Raw genomic sequence first — 17,653 nt, 5'->3', positions numbered from 1 at the left:
GCGCGTCTTATCACTTGGCTTGTTGAGCACGCGCTTGGATTGAGGCGAATAAATAAAAAATAAATGCTCATTTTTAATTCCTGAGACCCAAATATGACTGCTGTGTGCATTTAATATTTCGCTTTTTGATGTGTAAGTAGTAAAACCTAGCAAACAAGCAAATAGTTTTCCTAAAAATGTATGTCTACATATGGAGACAGCGGGACTATGTTGTGAAATCTTAAATAATACCAAGCTATAGAAAGTCAGATTTTTTTCATCATATTGTTTATCATGTTTCCAGGAGTGTTGATTATTCATGCCACGGAGACATAGCGCATGTGGAGTCTTCACGCCATCCACTGTGGCATCCACGCTCAACTCACCACGTGCCCCACCGAGAACAAACCACATTATAGCGACCACAAGGAGGTTACCCCATGTGACTCTACCCTCCCTAGCGAACTCCAGGGGTGGTAGCCAACATCTTTACCACTGAGCTACCCAGGCCCCTAAAATGAGCATTTATTGAAACTAAACTGCAAAAACAGCTCATTCTGAAATCTTTGGATTTCTGACTTCAGAGAGCTGAAACATTAACACATGACCGTCCATATTTACATGTCAGTGATGCCTACTGGGGTGTTCAGAAGCTTTGCTCATCCAGTCACAATTAGATAATAAGGAGCAAGTGGGATAGATACTATTATTCCTAAATACCAGAAGAACCAACGATAAGATTAAAAAGGGGGAAAGACCAAATGACGCTGACTAACACCTCTGGAGTCGCAAGTTTGAGTCCAGGGTGTGCTGACTGACTCTAGCCAGGTCTCCTAAGCAACCAAATTGGTCCAGTTGCTAGGGAGGGTAGAGTCACATGGGGTAACCTCCTCATGGTAGCTATAATGTGGTTCGTTCTCGGTGGGGCGCGTGGTGAGTTGTGCGTGGATGCTGCGGAGAATAGCGTGAAGCCTCCACACGCACTATGTCTCCGCGGTAACGCGCTCAACAAGCCACATGATAAAATGCGCGGATTGACGGTCTCAGACGCGGAGGCAACTGAGATTCGTCCTCCGCCACCCGGAGTGAGGCGAGTCACTACGCCACCACGAGGACTTGGAGCGCATTGGGAATTAGGCATTCCAAATTGTGGAGAAAAGGGGAGAAAAAAAAAAGGAGGAAAGACCACCAAACCATGTGCGTTTTCTGGCTGTGTGTAGCACCTACAGCTCTGATCCTTCAGTTTCTCCTACATCCTACAGCTTATACAGAGAACAAACCAAACTTTCAGCTGACAGCACGACACGAGGACGCGTTCTTGCGTACAAAACAGCTTGAAGGAGTGCAAATCCGAACTTAGGAATCTCAAGATATGTTTTTCTAAGTAATAAACTACGTTTAACTTGACACAGTGACCTAAAAATTTTATGTTTATGACGTAACGCAACCAAAGTGAGACTCTCCAGAAGCACACAGGTGACACAGGTGTACTTTGACACGTCCTTAGACAAGCCCTCATAATAAATTTCGACTGACTGACAAATTCAATTCCAGATCCTTCTGAAGGAACGAGCAGCTGAAATTTATTTTTAACCAAATTCCTGGTTATTTTGAGTCGAAATCACTAAACAGTTGCACCACTTTTGCGCGGGGTATTTCGGCGCATAAAAAACCTGCGTCATATTACAACCTGCAAGATTGGAACTGCACCGTTCAAATTGCGTTCAGCACAGATTTTTTGGGTGCGTTTGCACATTGCCTGATCTGCACAGTTAAGTACGGATTGTTTTGTAAATCTCACACCATGTGAAGCTTGACAATGATAAAAATGACCTGTGTGCTGTCTTTAAGTGCTTTATAGGCTATCTGTAAGTGAAATCCACTGCTAACAAGAGAGAGGCCACTGTGTGGTATGTGTATGTTGGCGGGCATTCAGAGATGTAAACATCCTACTCTAAAACACAGGAAACCTCAGGGGCTTCCTGTCAAAGGTGTAACTGCATCCAATCACATTCAATATGTGTGTTTATGTTAGCAGTGTTCATGCGAGGATCATGTTTTCACTGAATCGGGTTATGTTGTGATTTATGAAAAGACCGCGTCTTGCTGTGGAGATTGCGAAGACCCCTCGTTGAGACTTCGTACCATTGTATGTATCTCTTAAAACCTTCAGCGGAAACTTTTCATGCTTGCAATGTGCATGCAACAGAAGGCAATGTTTTATGCATGTGCAAAATGCATGCATGCTGCAAACTGTCAAATTTGCGTCAGTGCTTATGTCATTTCTTTTTTTCATTTTTTTTTGGCATGTATTATGGTTTGTTTTTATATCATAAAAAATCTGTAGCAATGCAAACAGTACTTTAAAGGAATAGTTCACTCAAAAAGTTGACTTCCTTTATTTTGTGGAACACAGAAATAGGATATGAGGTACTGTAGAACATTAGTGACTGACAGCCTCAGCCACCATTCACTTTAATTCTATGGAAAAACGATGCAAAGAAAGTCAATAGTGACTGAGACTAACATTCTGGCTAACATCTCCTTTCCACAGAAGAAAGAAAGTCATATGGGTTTGGAACAACATGAAGGTGGGTAAATGATGACAAAAAGGGTGAATTATCCCTTTAAGTGAGCCAACATGGGCTCTTATTGTATTTTAATATAACAGTACAGTAATTTAGTCACAGATGAAACTTTGTGATGCGGATTGTCAAACAATTGCTGATGTGGGGTCTGGGGTCAAAGGTCAAGAGTGAATGCGCATGAGCAGGGAGGATCAGAGATAGTATAAGGAGGAAGAGACGAGAGAGAAATTGCAACACTCAATATGGCACTGTAGGAAAGGAAGTCTCACCTCTCCGTTAAAAGAGCCACTTTTTGATAGAGACATTACCTCATCTTTTTAATAACTGGACCCGCCTGAAACATAGTTTTTAGTGTGATCAAAGCTAAGGAAACTACATTTCAGATTTTAGTGAACTAACTTGACTTCAAAGGACTTTACGAGGGTGATCTTTGTCTTGCCATTTTTAAAGGCTTAGCTCACCCATACATTTTTTTTTATGGGGGGGGGGGATTTTTCCCCCCAGTTTGGAATGCCCAATTGCCAATGTGCTTTTAAGTCCTCACGGTCATGTAGTGATTCTCCTCAATCCGGGTGGCGGAGGACGAATCCCAGCTGCCTCCGCGTCTGAGACTGTCAACCTGCACATCTTCTCACGTGGCTTGTTGAGCGCGTGTGGAGGCTTCACGCCATCCACCGCGGCATCCGCGCTCATCTCATCACGCGCCCCACGAGAACGAACCACATTATAGCGACCACGAGGAGGTTACCCCATGTGACTCTACCCTCCTTAGCAACCGGGCCAATTTGGTTGCTTAGGAGACCTGGCAGCTCACCCATACATTTTAAATATTGTCATTATTTACTTACTCTTATGTCGTTCCAAACTGGTGTGACTTTTTATGTGGAACATAATTATATCTTGGTTAAAAGGAACGAAAAGGATCATAAAATTAGTCCATGCGAAAGTCATACTGGTTAGAGTTAGTAAATAATGAAATAATGAAATTTTTGGGTGAACTTTCCCTTCAAAGCTGACATTTCTGTGCCACTGAACTGAACTATGAAAACAAAATCATTGTTTTCATCCATCTTTCCGCAAACGCCCCTGTCTGCTGTTATAACAAACAAATAAGTCCTATTTGGATGGGATTAGTTTTCTAAACGACGTTTAAGTTACAATTAGTGCTGTCGATTTAACGCATTAATTCAGTGTGATTAATTATATAAAAAATAACGTGTTAAAAAAAATAACGTATTTAATCTTGTCCCCGGACCGTAATAAGGAAGATTCTGGAGCAATTCAAGCTTGAAGTACCACCTGTTTTCTTCAGGGGGCAGTAAGCGAAACTTCAGCTCTATAGGCAACGCGCAGCTTATAAAGTGAATAAACCAACCTTTCAGCAGACAGCACGACACGAGGAAACGTTCTTGCGTACAAAACACAGGTTGAAGGAGCACAAATACGAATTTAGGGATCTCAAGACATGTTTCCTAAGTATTAAACTGCGTTTAACTTGACACAGCGACCTAAAAATGGTATGTTTATGACGTAACGCAACCAAAGTGAGACTCTCCAAAAGCATCCGCCTGACGCAGGTGTACCGTTTGACGCGTCCTTAGATAAGCCTTCATAATAAATCTCAGACTGACTGATAAATTCAATCGCAAAATGGATTGCTGTGATCTGTAGGCCAGTGATTGGCGTATGTTCAATAATATGCAAATAAACAATACATTGGATTCTAAAGCCTTATCAATGCATTTATAAAATATGTGTATATATTATAAATCTTAGTGCTCTCAGTGATTTGGAGCGTGGCATGATTGTTGGTGCCAGATGGGCTGGTTTGAGTATTTCTGCAACTGCTGATCTCCAGGGACCTACACAATATTACGCAGGTGGTTTTAATGTTGTGGCTGATCAGTGTATATCTTCTTCTTTTGGCTGCTCCCGTCAGGGGTCGCTACAGCGGACCATCCGTGATCCGCATATTTGACTTGGCACAGGTTTGACGCCGGATGCCCTTCCTGATGCAACCCCCAGTGGCTGGGGGACTCTCACTCACACCTATGGGGCAATTTAGAGTCTCCAATTCACTTGACCTGCATGTTTATGGACTTGTTGGGGAAACCAGAGTACCCGGAGGAAACCCACGCAAACACAGGGAGAACATGCAAAGTCCTGGCCCAGTTGAGTCAGGACTCGAACCCGGGACCTTCTTGCTGTGAGGCGACAGTGCTAACCATTATTATTTAATTATATATTGAATTATTGTTATTTGAGGGGCTTTCTCAGCAAATATTTATATATGCGATTAATTCGATTAATTAAAAGGCACAAGGCGTGAATTACAATTATTATCAACTGACCTCTGTGATTTCGTTTACTGATTCGTACAGGACTAAGATCTCTGTGTTTAAAACGGGTGGAAATGGCTGTTTTCTAAATGTGGGCTTTACAGAAGATTGAACACATTGAACTAATTTAGGTGATAGAATTAACTTGGCACGCACAAGTGCGATCTTAAAGGTAGTTCAGTTAGTTTAAAATAGAATTGTTGTGAAAATTCAATATCAGCACATTCACGTTTGGACATAATTAGATTTTTCAGAGGACCCTTGAGTTAGCCGAAAAACATTGTAATTTGCTCTGGAATTTTTATAGAGTTTGTGTGAGAAAAACTTGTCAGATTCGGACGGGATTAATATCACAAAGTACGTCTGTGAAATACGAAATTCCCTAAACTCAGGGAAAACTAGTCCCATCCAAATAGGGCTATAGTCCCGCCCCTAGCTCACGGCATTGGTTGAGTCAGTGTTGTTGTGTCGGGCTGGACGGTTTGCTCAAAACAAACAGAGGAATTTTTAGTGTGCCAAAGAGGCACATTAACCAAGTTTGCATCCACTTTTTGCGCTGTTCCGTTATCGACAAATGGAAATGCGTCTCATGATCGTTTCCATTCAAATGGCCGTATACCGATAAAATATACAATAACAGGTGGCATTATAGTGAGCCTGTAATGCTATATTCTACTCTTGAATTAAAGAAAATGGACAGTCTGTTCACATTATGTAATTTTATTTGACCCTTTGGAAAATATGTTGCGAAACACAGGGCTGCGGTGTCCAAACAACACAAAAACCTCAACAGTCCTCTTCACTGCTCAAATCACACAATTTTGTGCTTGTGTAGACTACTTTTAGAATTTTTCTAACCAATAGAAATCACGCTCGCTTCTTTCTCTTTTACATGGGTAAATAAACGCTAGATAGCATGAAATGCTTGAGAAACTGCATTAGTCCATACACAACAGCCAGCATTTTCTGCAGTTTGTTTTTTCAAAGTTGGAATTTACATTAAAACTCTGTTCACCTCTATCAAAAAACAAAACAGAACAACATCATCAAAACTTGGAATGTGTGCATGAATTTCGGTGTCTTTATATCTTTTAGTATAATATGACCCCATAGCTCTCTTATTTATCTGTATCTGTACACTTCTTATGATTTAGTTTTTATTTAAAGCTGCACTACGTAACTTTGTGCTCTCTAGCGACATCTGTGGTTGAAAGTTAAAATTGCAAGCAATTTGCGGAAGAACACTTTACGTCAGTCGTGTTTCGGCACTGTTCTTCTGGAGGATGAATCTCATGATTTCAGGTTACCTGGACATCGCCTGTGTGTGATCATGACTGGAGATATTCAGAGCCGGAGTCATAACGTGCTGTTTTCATGTTGATATTATGTTATACGATTAAACATTTAAAACTGAAAGTAATATTTTTATACTATATTGTCCAGACTCAGTTACTACAATAGTACGTCTATGCAATGCACACAATAACACCGTAAACTAAAAACATAAAACGAGGATTCAGTAATGATGGGAATAAAATATACTTTATTAAATGTAAAAATAATATGCTTAAAGATGCAATATAACAGTTACAAGAAGTCCATTTCAGAAGTCATACGTATTAAACATGTCACCGTAACTTCACCGGACAAAGTAGATACATCACGATCGGTTAACACACGAGTAATGTTCGATTCATACAAGCATGACAAGCAACATAAGCTTCAACAACCCTACCAGAAAACATATCCAAGCATTATAGCAGGTAAACAACTTCACCAAACGTATAACAGATAAAGATCCATCTAGACTGCTGTGATGCTGTCCTGAACTGTGTGAGTGTTACTGAACTGAGTTAAACAGTGTAGTTAGTTTCTCCAGCCGGGACATGAGACAGCCGGCACTTCTTTCCTGTGTGTGCAGACATGATGTAATGACTGCAGGGATGAACGACATAAGCCAGCGATTTCGCACCAAATCCGACCCGACAGCTCAAAATACAAATCATTTTTATAGGTTTACCGTAGTGAATTGGGGTAAGGTAAGGACATTGTTTTGAACACTGATTGTTTATGTCCTCAATCAATAATGGCAATTTGTTCATTTTTAACCAAAACATCTTACATAGTGCAGCTTTAAGTTAATTACTCCCTCCATATCCCTTTTCTCTTATGTCTATTTTTATCTGTAGCCTGTATTAATTAGTTTGGCACTTTTGTTTAATCCCCTTTGTGCTTAATTTTTTTCCTCTTTTTGTTTTTCTGTTCTGAAAACTCATGTCTGTTATTGCAACACAATAAGAAGCATGTTGAGTTTCAAAAAACTTAAGTCACACTGCATGATGCATCACCTGTCCTGCATCATCTGTGACACCCCGTCCACAAAAAGTTACATCACGCAAGTTCGTTACATTGCATCTGAGCACTAACATGCTCATGCAGCTGCTTTGAGATCAGATAGTATCAATTCATGGTTTTAGGGGCTCAACCACACAGACTCATAAACTCTCACATGTGGCCTATTTAATTTATTTATTTTCACTTCCCCTCTTATTTGCTCTGCTGGCAAACTACACTTTTAATCCCACACACCCTAATCCTTGAAAACATTTCCTCTTTAGGAAGGTGGGCGTTAAAGTCTTGAGTAATCAATCTGATGTCAATTAGTAGCAGTTGCAAGTGCTGTAAGGATTTTAGTGTACTGTATGTGCCCTTGGGCTGCCTAAAAAGTGCAGCTTGAGCATTTATCACCACACCTGTCAAGAAAGACAGCAGTCTTGTTGGAGAGTTATTGCTTTTCCATGCAGAAGCACCCACTACTGGGTGAGACATATGGAGTGAGTAATGTAAGCTGTATTATGATTTTATGGAGGGAAAAATGCATGTGACGACATCAGCATCAAATGAACTGAATTAGAAAGCGTGGTGAAAGAATGTGCCATTTCGAATAGCTCTACGACACCATAATGATGAGCATCCCAGTGTGGTTTAGGTGGGTAAGAGTTATGCACGCTGACTTATTAGTTGTAGGAGTGGAAAATGGGTGGATCTATTTTCCAGGCATGTTTCCCATCGCTTGTCATAGAACATGTGATCGGGGGATTTCCCAGTGAGTTCACTCACACTCTGTCCACCTTAGCGATGGAATGCACTGAACGCCCAAAAACGCCAAACTTGCTTCAGATCGCATTTAGGTCAGAGGGTCAGAATCAAAGTTAGCGGTCGTAGTTGCAGCATAGGTGGGACAGTTCAAAAAGTGCAAAAATGACACTTGCACAGTTAAACCCACAAAAATCATACTAATGAAAAAGGTTTTGGTAGAAAAAATTTCACATTTATTCATCCTAAAAATACATGGCAGGTATCCTTATAAATAACCAATAAATAGTTTTATAAATACATAAATAAGCAGCATATCCGTCTTCATAGAAGTTACATTCATTAGCATTTACGACTATTTTAAGAAATATGTTCTTAGCAGTGCAATGTAGAAAGATATACAACATGATTCTAGTTAAGTCATAATAAACCAATATGACATGACCATTACATCACAAAAATAGAAACCAACCATTTTAACACCATCTTTTTCTGAGCATTATCTTTTGTGCTTAGTTTGACCACAAAGCTGGACTAAAGCTCCTGTAGACCTGCAGCTGTGGTCAAGAGCATAGGAACCTCTTAAAGAAACATTACAGGTTTAATACGAGCTCAATCGACAGCATTCGTGGCATAATGTTGATTACCATAAGTACAATTGGACATAACTTTACACAGAAAAGGTTAGAAAGTGATTGTATCACACTAAAATCATGTTAACATGCCTAGGGTTACGTCTTTTAGCCTCACCGTAACCCAGATTTTTTAAAGTCGAAATGCATTTTTGCGGTAATTAAAATTGTCGCAAACGCTGTCGATTGAACTTAACTTGTATTGAACGTGGAATAGTCCTTTAATGGGTCTGCGGCCGATTCTGCTTCGCTATGAGCTTTACAGATGAGAGTTCACTCGCTGCAACAGGGTTTTGATGTTCTTCAGGAACGTCTCAGAGGGTTTTTTGGTTGAATTCTCACATTTGAAGTCACTCTGTGTGCCAGCTTGAAGCTAGTTAGAGTAGGAGAGATAAAGAGAGACGAGTAAGTCACCTGATTATAGATAATATAGGCGTCTGAGCTTCTAATGATTTTGTTAGTAGTTAGAAAGCGAATGTCACTTACTTCATTTGTGAATTGGTCAAATCTCTCTTCCACTGATTCGCTGAGACCTGCTAAACTATATTTAATGTCGTCATCTTTGCACTCTTTATAAAGAACGTCCAGCTCCGCAATAGAGCAATTCAAAGCTGCAACCAAGAAGTTATCCTAAAAGGGAAAGAGACAGGAATGATGGCTGTTAAAATATAGTCCATAGTTTCAAATTATCTGCAGACTGATGGATTTATGCAGACGATCTTGTTGAAAGGAAGGTGTCTCTGGGATGCGAGTGTGTGTGTGTGTGTGCATAGTTGTGAGCTCTGTGTTTGCTGACTTGAGGTTTTTCGTAGTAAACTCCTTCCTGTGTGAGTGATCTCTTATCTGTCTTTAGCAAGCAAACTAATGTCAAGTGCTCAAGTTGCCATTAAAGACACAGAAGAAAGCCCTGGCTTATCTTTACTTACGTTTACATCAGTAGGGGTGTAGTAACTGGCTTCTGAGTCCAGCTGTAAGAAAAAAAGTTATGAGTGAATGAGTTAGTTAAACAGATAAACACAAACAGATAAGTATGAAGAAAATTTACTGCTGGGTGATGTAAAATAAGATACTTACACATCCACCTGTTTGGGGAATTAATTTATCAATTGTTTTTATCATTCCCTCAAGTTCTTGATCATTTCTCACAGGCTGAGCGGTCAGACAGCAGAGCAGAGTCAGTGTAAGAGCACAAATCCAGTGTAGAGCAGGCATGATGTGTCAGTGGATGTCCTTTCGAGAGATTCACCTGTAGGTTATCCTCAGTGCACTGATGTGAGTGACTTGTAACCAGTCAGTGTGGTCTCTTTTTATTGACAGAGCTTGGAAAATGAATGGGTGGGCAGAAAGACTTCAGATATTAGCAAATTCAATCAACTGCTGGAGTTTTTTTTTTTCCTTTGATGACTGTTGGGATTTTTCTCATTGCCCTTTCTTCCTCAGCTAGCCCCCACCCCCCTCTCCTTCCACCCTATACCTCACTGTGTGTATGTGTGTGTGTGTGTGTGTGTGTGTGTGTGTGTGTGTGTGTGTGTGTGTGTGTGTGTGTATGTGTGTGTTGAGGTTTTACACATGTCATACAATGTGGGGAGGTTATTACAGATAAATATAAATATATATTTTTTACATTTTTCAAATATTTCTTAGAGCAATGTTGATACATCATGATGATTCGGCCTGCATGTTTTGACATGAGGTCATATCACTGCATTATGTCATAGTCATCAACTGATATGGCTCATAAGTTGTTTGGGTTAAGTTCAAGAACCGCAACAACAAAGTTTAACACACTTGGTCTGTTTCTTTCAGACATAAGGTTGTGGTCTGCTTACTTCTTGGTTCTTGGTTCAAGAAGTGTTTTTCCCTTTCCTAAAAGAGTTGTGCGCCATGAACCAAACCAACCAGCTCCGAGGTGAATCACAACATTGCAAACTTTGATTTGAAGCAAAAAAAAAAAAAATTTGAAAATCGGACAAAAAGTCAAATGTACCAGACTGTGTACTTAACGTCTTTAATGAGGGAATGAACTGCTGCGAATGACGTAATTGAATTAAAAAACAATGGAAAATCAAATTATTGATTTAAAGTTGTCGATTATACGTATAGAAAAAATACGTATAGAACCAATATATTTTAAGTATATTGCACAATTTAGATAGATAAAAATTAGAATACAAAATATTAATCGAATTAATTACATGACATGGCGATTAATTAATCGCATACACCGTTATTTGCCGACAAAGGCCCCCAAATAAAGATAATTCATATAAATAATGCATAATAGTTCAAATATTTATAAATATAATATATATATACATATATAATACGGATTGAAATTCAGTTTGAAATAAATAGCATTATTGTGGCAGATGAATAAAGCATTAATTAGACAATACAAAAAGGGGCTTAAGAACTCAATATATTGTTTGTTTTATTCTCATATCATTGAACAAGCCTACAGTTGACAGCAAGCTGAAGTTCATCAATGTGTCCAGTTCCAAAGCTTTCTTGCGTTCTGTCTGCGCTATTTTTAATTGTGCTCTTTTTACATGTGCATGCCTCAGACGGACACGTTTAGAGCATCTCACAGCGTCATAAACCCCACATTTTTAGGACGCTCTGTCAAGTTCAAAGTAGTGGAAACTTAAAATCACGTCTCAAGATTCCTGTATTCTGTTGTGTTTCGCCCACCTGTTGTGCTTCTGCTTCCTCAGAGCAAGTGAATCTCATTCTTTGGCTACGCTGCTTGTGAGGCTCGTAAAACAGACGTACTTCAAGCTTGGAAAAAGTCAGTGATTTTGCTTGCTGACATCGCCTCTACAACTGCTTAATGTAGGTAATGAACATTGGAAGATCTCTCTGCCCATTTGTGGCTCGTATGGTAGAAAAATCCGTACTTTTATTACGGAATTTACGTACACGTCAGTATGTTAATCACATTAAATTAACATGTTAAATCAACAGCCCTAATACAAATATAAAAGTGGTTTGAGAGTGCAGGGAGACAACTTGATTGCATCACGGGAGTGGGCGGTCGCTGCAGAGCTCTTTTGCTGCACTTTGTTTGCCGCAATTCTCTGATTGGTGGATCTTTCTCTTCAGGATCATGGGTAGTGTAGTTATTCCAGGAATTCCAATATTAAACATGATTTTATTTTAGAAATTAAGTTAAAATAACATGGACTGATGGCTTCAACAGAAGCATATACCATTGATTAACAACCTTGAAGATCTTATATAGTTTTTATTGTAATGTTGAAAGAAGTTTATTTGTTTACAAGTACTTTGATTTTGCCATGAAAATAGCCTTTGATGCTGAAATAGCATTAAAAGTATGATAATAAATAAACAACCTTGGAGCTCACTATAGGTCTGTCTTTAACGTTTGTAAGTTATCATTTATAATCTCGTTTACAATTCCTCTAACGAGAAATTTTTATTTTTTTTACTTTATTTCCGGAACCTGACTGTTGTGCTCTATTGCAAATTTAACATTGTTGGAAATGTGTTTACTGATATTTTAGGGATGATATAAAAGACATGTAACAATTCTTTAAAGGTGACGTGTATCTTTATGGATGTGAAACAGCTTGATTCCCCCATAAAGTGTAAACACTGTGGCACTTTCAAAACATTGCTCTGTTTGTTTGAGCGTTCCACCTACTCTAAAAGTTTGATTTCAGTTGGACTAAAACAATAATTCATCTTTTTCAAATGTCACGTAAATGCTTTATTTAGTCTAGTTTATTGCGAAGTCAGACAAACAGACCTAGATAATGAGATTGTAGCTCGGCTTCGATAACTACGCATGCAGACGTACTGATTGACTCAACCAGTGGTGTGAGATTGGGGCGTCCTTGTTGTCCGCCCAATTAAAAATGGGGGAGTGTTCGGGGAAACAATCACTATTTTTGCAATTCCGTTCGGTGACAATAGTGGCGCAGTAATCACACACTACACCTTCAAAATATATGCAAATATTCTGTAAATGTCAATATGTATTTCTAATGTGGTCTTAGTTGTTCCAAAAAAGCAAAAATGGCACTCTTATAAAAAAGCCTTCATTATCACATGGCTGTATATAAAAAGTTCAAATACCAACTGTTTGTATACAGCCATGTGATAAGAGTGCCATGGATGCTTTGTCTTTTTTGGACTAATTTTAACCGTTGACCAGACAGCACATTGACTTTATTCCCCACTTTTGCAGCACTCTCTACTTTTGGATATTTTTTTAAATGGTTTAATTTTTGTACATTTAAATATGTTAAAAAGCAACAACCTCTTATATCATCTTTGCTTGATTTAGTTGCTTCTATAGATCGTAAACCCATCATTAAACAAATGTAAATGTTGGAAAATACAGTGGTGCATTGAAGGTGAAGTAAAAGTAGTTAAAAAATAAATTAAGTCAATAATAGTTAAACATGACGTCATACCTTTTATTAATAAACATTATTATATAATGGTGCCAAGAATTATATTAAAGGTAGACAACCCCTGCTGTAAAGAGGACATATATAATAATCCGGATGCTGGAACATATCATGTCCCGATTGCTTTGGCAATAATCGGAATGACATTTCAAAAGTGGCATGAAATCAAACATACTGATCTCACTATGAATTCTGTGACTGGAAGTCGAAAGTTTTACTGCTAAAGTCGGTCTGTGCTCACCGAAATTCAAATCACTGGTCCCTAGTGGACGAAGCTGGAAGTGTTGAACATGGGACAAATTTCCAGGTAAAATGTCCACAGAGTGGCGCCAAATGAGAGCTGTATATATTTGATTTATTATTAACCCAAACCCCAACCCAAAACCTAACAGTCAGTGGAGTAAAAAAAAATGTTTTTTGAGAGAAAATACAACCTACAAATCCTGCTCACCATTGTTTATGCAAAGTGGTTTCTTCCTGGTTCCCATGGGACCGGAAGCCTTGTCACGTAGACACGCTATCAGTAGCCCTTGAGGGAAAGATGACCACGATTGAAATGATGCAAAAATGTCTGATGGATGATTGCATTTGTCAGTAATTTGGCATTGTAGGGTACATGAACTTTCAGAATCAACATGTTGATTTCCCGTGTCATATTATTGGGTCAAATTGCTATTTTATTGGTGACTCATAAGCAGATGGCTCAGAATTTCCTGAAGATGCACTCCAAACCGGTCTTCTTTCTCGAAGCTGCTTTGTACGTTTTAAGTTCAAGAGCAGAGGTTGTCAAACTAGGAGGCAAGAGTTGTAAGGGCATATGTTAATATTTTCATGGGTGTGAAATTATTATCTTAAATACTTAAACAGCATATCATAATTCCTATTTCCAAATTATTAAAAGGCTCTTAAAACCTTTTACTCAACCAGTAACATTGTTTGGTCAATAGCCATAGATTTCATTAGAGATCGTTATCTCCACACAAGTGTTACAGGATGCTCTGTTCACTGTATGTTATGGATCTGTGACTCGTGATTAAAGGAGTTTAGGTTGTGACACAGAAAAAGCGCACAAATCATATGACACACTTATCTGACAATTGGGTTTACATTAGCTGACACATCTGTTGTTGAACTGCATCTCCATTGTGCAGTATACGGAGATGTCATGCCTAATGATCCTAATAATCGAGTGAATCTTTGTGATTCAAGTTCTGATCCAAATTTCATGATCGAATTTGCCCATTAAGGATTAAGCTTTAACATAGATAAAAAAAAAAATGTATGTACTGATTAATTTGCACCGAGCTTTAAACTTACCCCTTTTCTCGCTTTCACTATGCATAAAATGGCATTAAGACCAAAAATAGAAACAAATCATCTGAATTGCTCATAAGGCATCATTTTGATCCTGGTTTTGGTTTCATAGTAAAACCAAATTAACCTTGATGCTCTCTTACAAAAATCTGTTTGGTTAGTAAATAACACTAGTGCTATAAAATGGCAAACATCCAACAAAAAAGTTCCCGGAGGGGGGGGAAGTAGTTTTAGAAAAAAATTTTTTTTACTTGAACAGTGTTTACTCTGTTTCCTGTGGCTCAGCACAACATTAACCATCTATGATTGCAGTGGTTCTCTCCACACTCTTTCTTCCTTTTCCTGGGTTTCCAAATAAATTATCCCACAGGAGGTGACTCAGTTTCCCTTTCTACAGTTGCATCACTACTGACCCAGTGCCAAAGTGCCAATCCTTACAAAAAGTACTGTGGCACCATTGTACAGTGATAGTATGAGATGGTAAAACCATTGTACTTTATGACTGATATATTCACCATACTTTAAGGCACTTAAAAAATCCTTGGTATTACCATTATAGTAGTGAGTGACCAAAAAATCTGATAATACCATAGTACTTTTTGGAGATTTAAATGACATTAACTCATAATGTCCATTAACCTCGTGCGACCCCGCATACACATGCGTGGACGTTGTATTTTGGTGTCGCTAATTTTTTGACGAACGTGTCATGTGTCATGTGACCAAACAACATGGCGCCGATCACAGTGGAGTTTGTCTTTGGGAGAAACGCCAACAAAACTACATCTGGTAAGAAACCTAATTAAGTTTTTACACTGAAACCTGTTTGAGACAAAAGAGAAGAGTCTCTAGTTTCATCCGATATGCCATTTTTAAAATGTGTGCAATTTGTCGCAAGACGCCACATTACTAAACACAATGTACACTAAAATGTACTATAGCACAAGGTTTTCATTAGAAATCCTATGTATATTTACAGTGCATTTTCACATTGAGAATTATTTTTTTCTTTCAGATGCTTTATATGGAGTTAGGATGAAAATATGGTGCACTGTTCTGAGACCAGTGCAGACAGACAGCACACTGGAGGTTAAGTCATTCACTAAATAGGGAGCAAGGGAGCATCCTATAACTCTCTATGCAGTTTAGTGTATTCACTTCTAAAGTCCGACCAAAAGTTCAGTTTCAGGCTGCAGATGATGTTTGGATCACTCAACATGTTTGACAGACATGTGACAATGATAATCAGTACATAGATTCAGAATTTATAATGTATCATTTTATTTTAACATGATTGACAGTGATTGGATGATGCTGGACATTACTTTGAATCAGAATTAATTATGCTAATTTCTGATGTAATGTCTGTAACGTCTCAAAAACATGAATAACCAACACTCCTGGAAACATGATAAACAATATCACATTAAACAAAAGACTTTCTATAGCTTGGTGTTATTTTAAATTTCACAATTTAGTCCCACTGTTCACATATGTGGACATACATTTTTAGGAAAAGTATTTGCTCTAGAATTTTATTTGTATTTTTTATTATTTTTTTTGCATTTTTATTAGGTGCTACTTGTTACAAATCAAAAAGGGAAATGGAAAATGCACACAGCCGTCACGCTTGAGTCTCAGGAGGTTAATAGTGCCATCTGTGTCAGTTATAGTGATAACCATTGGCAGATAGTGACAGAAATGTGTCTAAACTGTCTGTGCTAGAATCTTTCAACCACAGAGGTTTTCTAGTTTGAGTGCCATCCAGGCAAGTCAGTTTTCTTGGTAGCCAATACAACAATGGTCTCATCAAATAACACTAAAAACTGTATTTTTCAGGCTCATCCAGTCTACGCGGATGCACATTATAGAGTAAACTAACACTATCAAAAAGGCAACTGGCTCTTTAAACTGTAAAGCGGAATATCGCTTGTGTTTTATTAACTTTGTGTCTTTAAGACACAGAGACCCGTAGTGGATGTAGTTTCCTGAGTCTTTACATTGGTTAATATTACATTCTCTCAGAACATCAGATCATGTGATTTAAAATTTGTGAAAAAGTACCATTGACTCAGTTCTGTCTTTGGTTGCTTGATTTTAGGTCAAAAAGCCAGAAAACATGAAATGCTCTATATTTGATTGCTTTTATGAAAAATAAGAAGCGTTATAGTAACCTTAGTTTTGTGTTATCATGGCTCTGCTTCACTAAATTTCCCCTTTTTACCCTATAATGAATCATTGGAGACGACACTGATACATTTTCCATGTTGCTTCGCAATAGTAGGTTGCTCTAGAGGTTTTTTATTTTAGATATAGGCTGAAAAGGGGGACAAAATTGGTCTGATTCTTAAACCCAAATATATTCAAATAAATAAGTGCATAAAATATAAATAAGTGGTGTAATTGTTTTTAAGATTAATCTGAAGGTGTAGGAGATACAGAGCACAACATTCTTTGTTCCGGAAGTGTTTTTCCCATTAACTTTTTTCCAGAGGGATTTAATAAAAGTCTTCATAACTGTGCCATGAGCCTAAGCCATGAACCAAAACAACTGGCTCTGAGGTGAATCACAACATTACAGGCTTTAAATTGATGCATTATTCCTCTTTTGTAAGTCGTTTTGGATAAAAGCATCTGCCAAATGAATAAATGTATATGTAATGTAAATTGAAGCGAAAAAGTATTTGAAAATCGGACAAAGACAAAGGTACAAGACTGTGTACGCATCGTCTTTATTGAGGGAATGACCTACAATCCCATGAAGCATCGTGAATGACGTAATCAAATTAAAAACGAAAAAATTATTAGTGATCAAGTATACAAACAGTATATTTTAAGTTTATTGAAAAATATTCAAGTAGTTTCAGAGTTTAGGGAAAGCGACTCGGAAGTTGGCGGATGCTGCAGAGCTCGTTTGGAGCGCTGTGTTTGCCGTGGTTCCCTGTTTGGTGGATCTTTTTCTTCAGGCTCATTAAACTGAAGTTGAAATAATGCAGACTGATGGCTTTAACAGGAGCATATACAGTACCATCAATTAACAACCTCTGAGTTCATGGAAGGTCAAGATATTGTGAAATAAAACAAAACAATTTAAATGGGATTTTTACATCCGGAACAAGATTGTTGCACTCTGTTAAAGATAAGAGTGAGAGTACAATAAAAGCTCATATCAAAATAAAAGCTTGATTCAAAATAAAAGCTAGATGCCTGAAATTGAAGAAATTGTTATAGAAATGTTTTACAACTATATAGTAAAATGTAATATTCAC

General features: G+C 38.1%; 3 protein-coding genes across 4 annotated transcripts in view; 1 reads left to right on the top strand and 2 right to left on the bottom strand.

The window, feature by feature from the left end:
- Positions 1-17,653, bottom strand: part of LOC127413399 (MORC family CW-type zinc finger protein 3-like) — a 212,894-nt gene that overhangs the window by 60,091 nt on the left and 135,150 nt on the right. The gene's annotated exons all lie outside the window — the stretch shown is intronic.
- Positions 2,014-17,653, top strand: part of LOC127413400 (Bardet-Biedl syndrome 12 protein-like) — a 75,284-nt gene continuing 59,644 nt past the window's right edge. The window contains exon 1 of the mRNA XM_051650540.1: positions 2,014-2,128. The gene's annotated coding sequence lies outside the window, so the exon portion shown is untranslated. The remainder of the gene's footprint in view (positions 2,129-17,653) is intronic.
- Positions 8,243-9,887, bottom strand: LOC127413409 (interleukin-15-like). The gene is made up of 4 exons (XM_051650554.1): positions 9,709-9,887; positions 9,561-9,602; positions 9,121-9,264; positions 8,243-9,007 (listed from the first exon to the last, which is right to left on the bottom strand). Exons 1-4 carry the CDS (start codon positions 9,844-9,846, stop codon positions 8,894-8,896), a joined length of 438 nt encoding a protein of 145 aa, XP_051506514.1. The 5' UTR covers positions 9,847-9,887; the 3' UTR covers positions 8,243-8,893.

The sequence above is a fragment of the Myxocyprinus asiaticus genome, chromosome 22 (assembly GCF_019703515.2).
Source record: "Myxocyprinus asiaticus isolate MX2 ecotype Aquarium Trade chromosome 22, UBuf_Myxa_2, whole genome shotgun sequence".
NCBI classification, from domain to species: Eukaryota; Metazoa; Chordata; class Actinopteri; order Cypriniformes; family Catostomidae; genus Myxocyprinus; species Myxocyprinus asiaticus.
The sequence above is the reverse complement of the archived record's forward strand: the minus strand, read 5'-3'. Positions and strand labels throughout refer to the sequence as shown.

What these genes read in the sequence shown, in the direction of transcription:
- LOC127413409 (XM_051650554.1), bottom strand. Translation starts at nt 9,846, where the DNA reads ATGCCTGCTCTACACTGGATTTGTGCTCTTACACTGACTCTGCTCTGC. An exon ending in TTCCCCAAACAGGTGGATGT is followed by an intron (nt 9,603 to 9,708) that starts GTAAGTATCTTA and finishes TTTTTCTTACAG; the next exon opens with CTGGACTCAGAAGCCAGTTA. An exon ending in TTGACCAATTCACAAATGAA is followed by an intron (nt 9,008 to 9,120) that starts GTAAGTGACATT and finishes TACTCTAACTAG; the next exon opens with CTTCAAGCTGGCACACAGAG.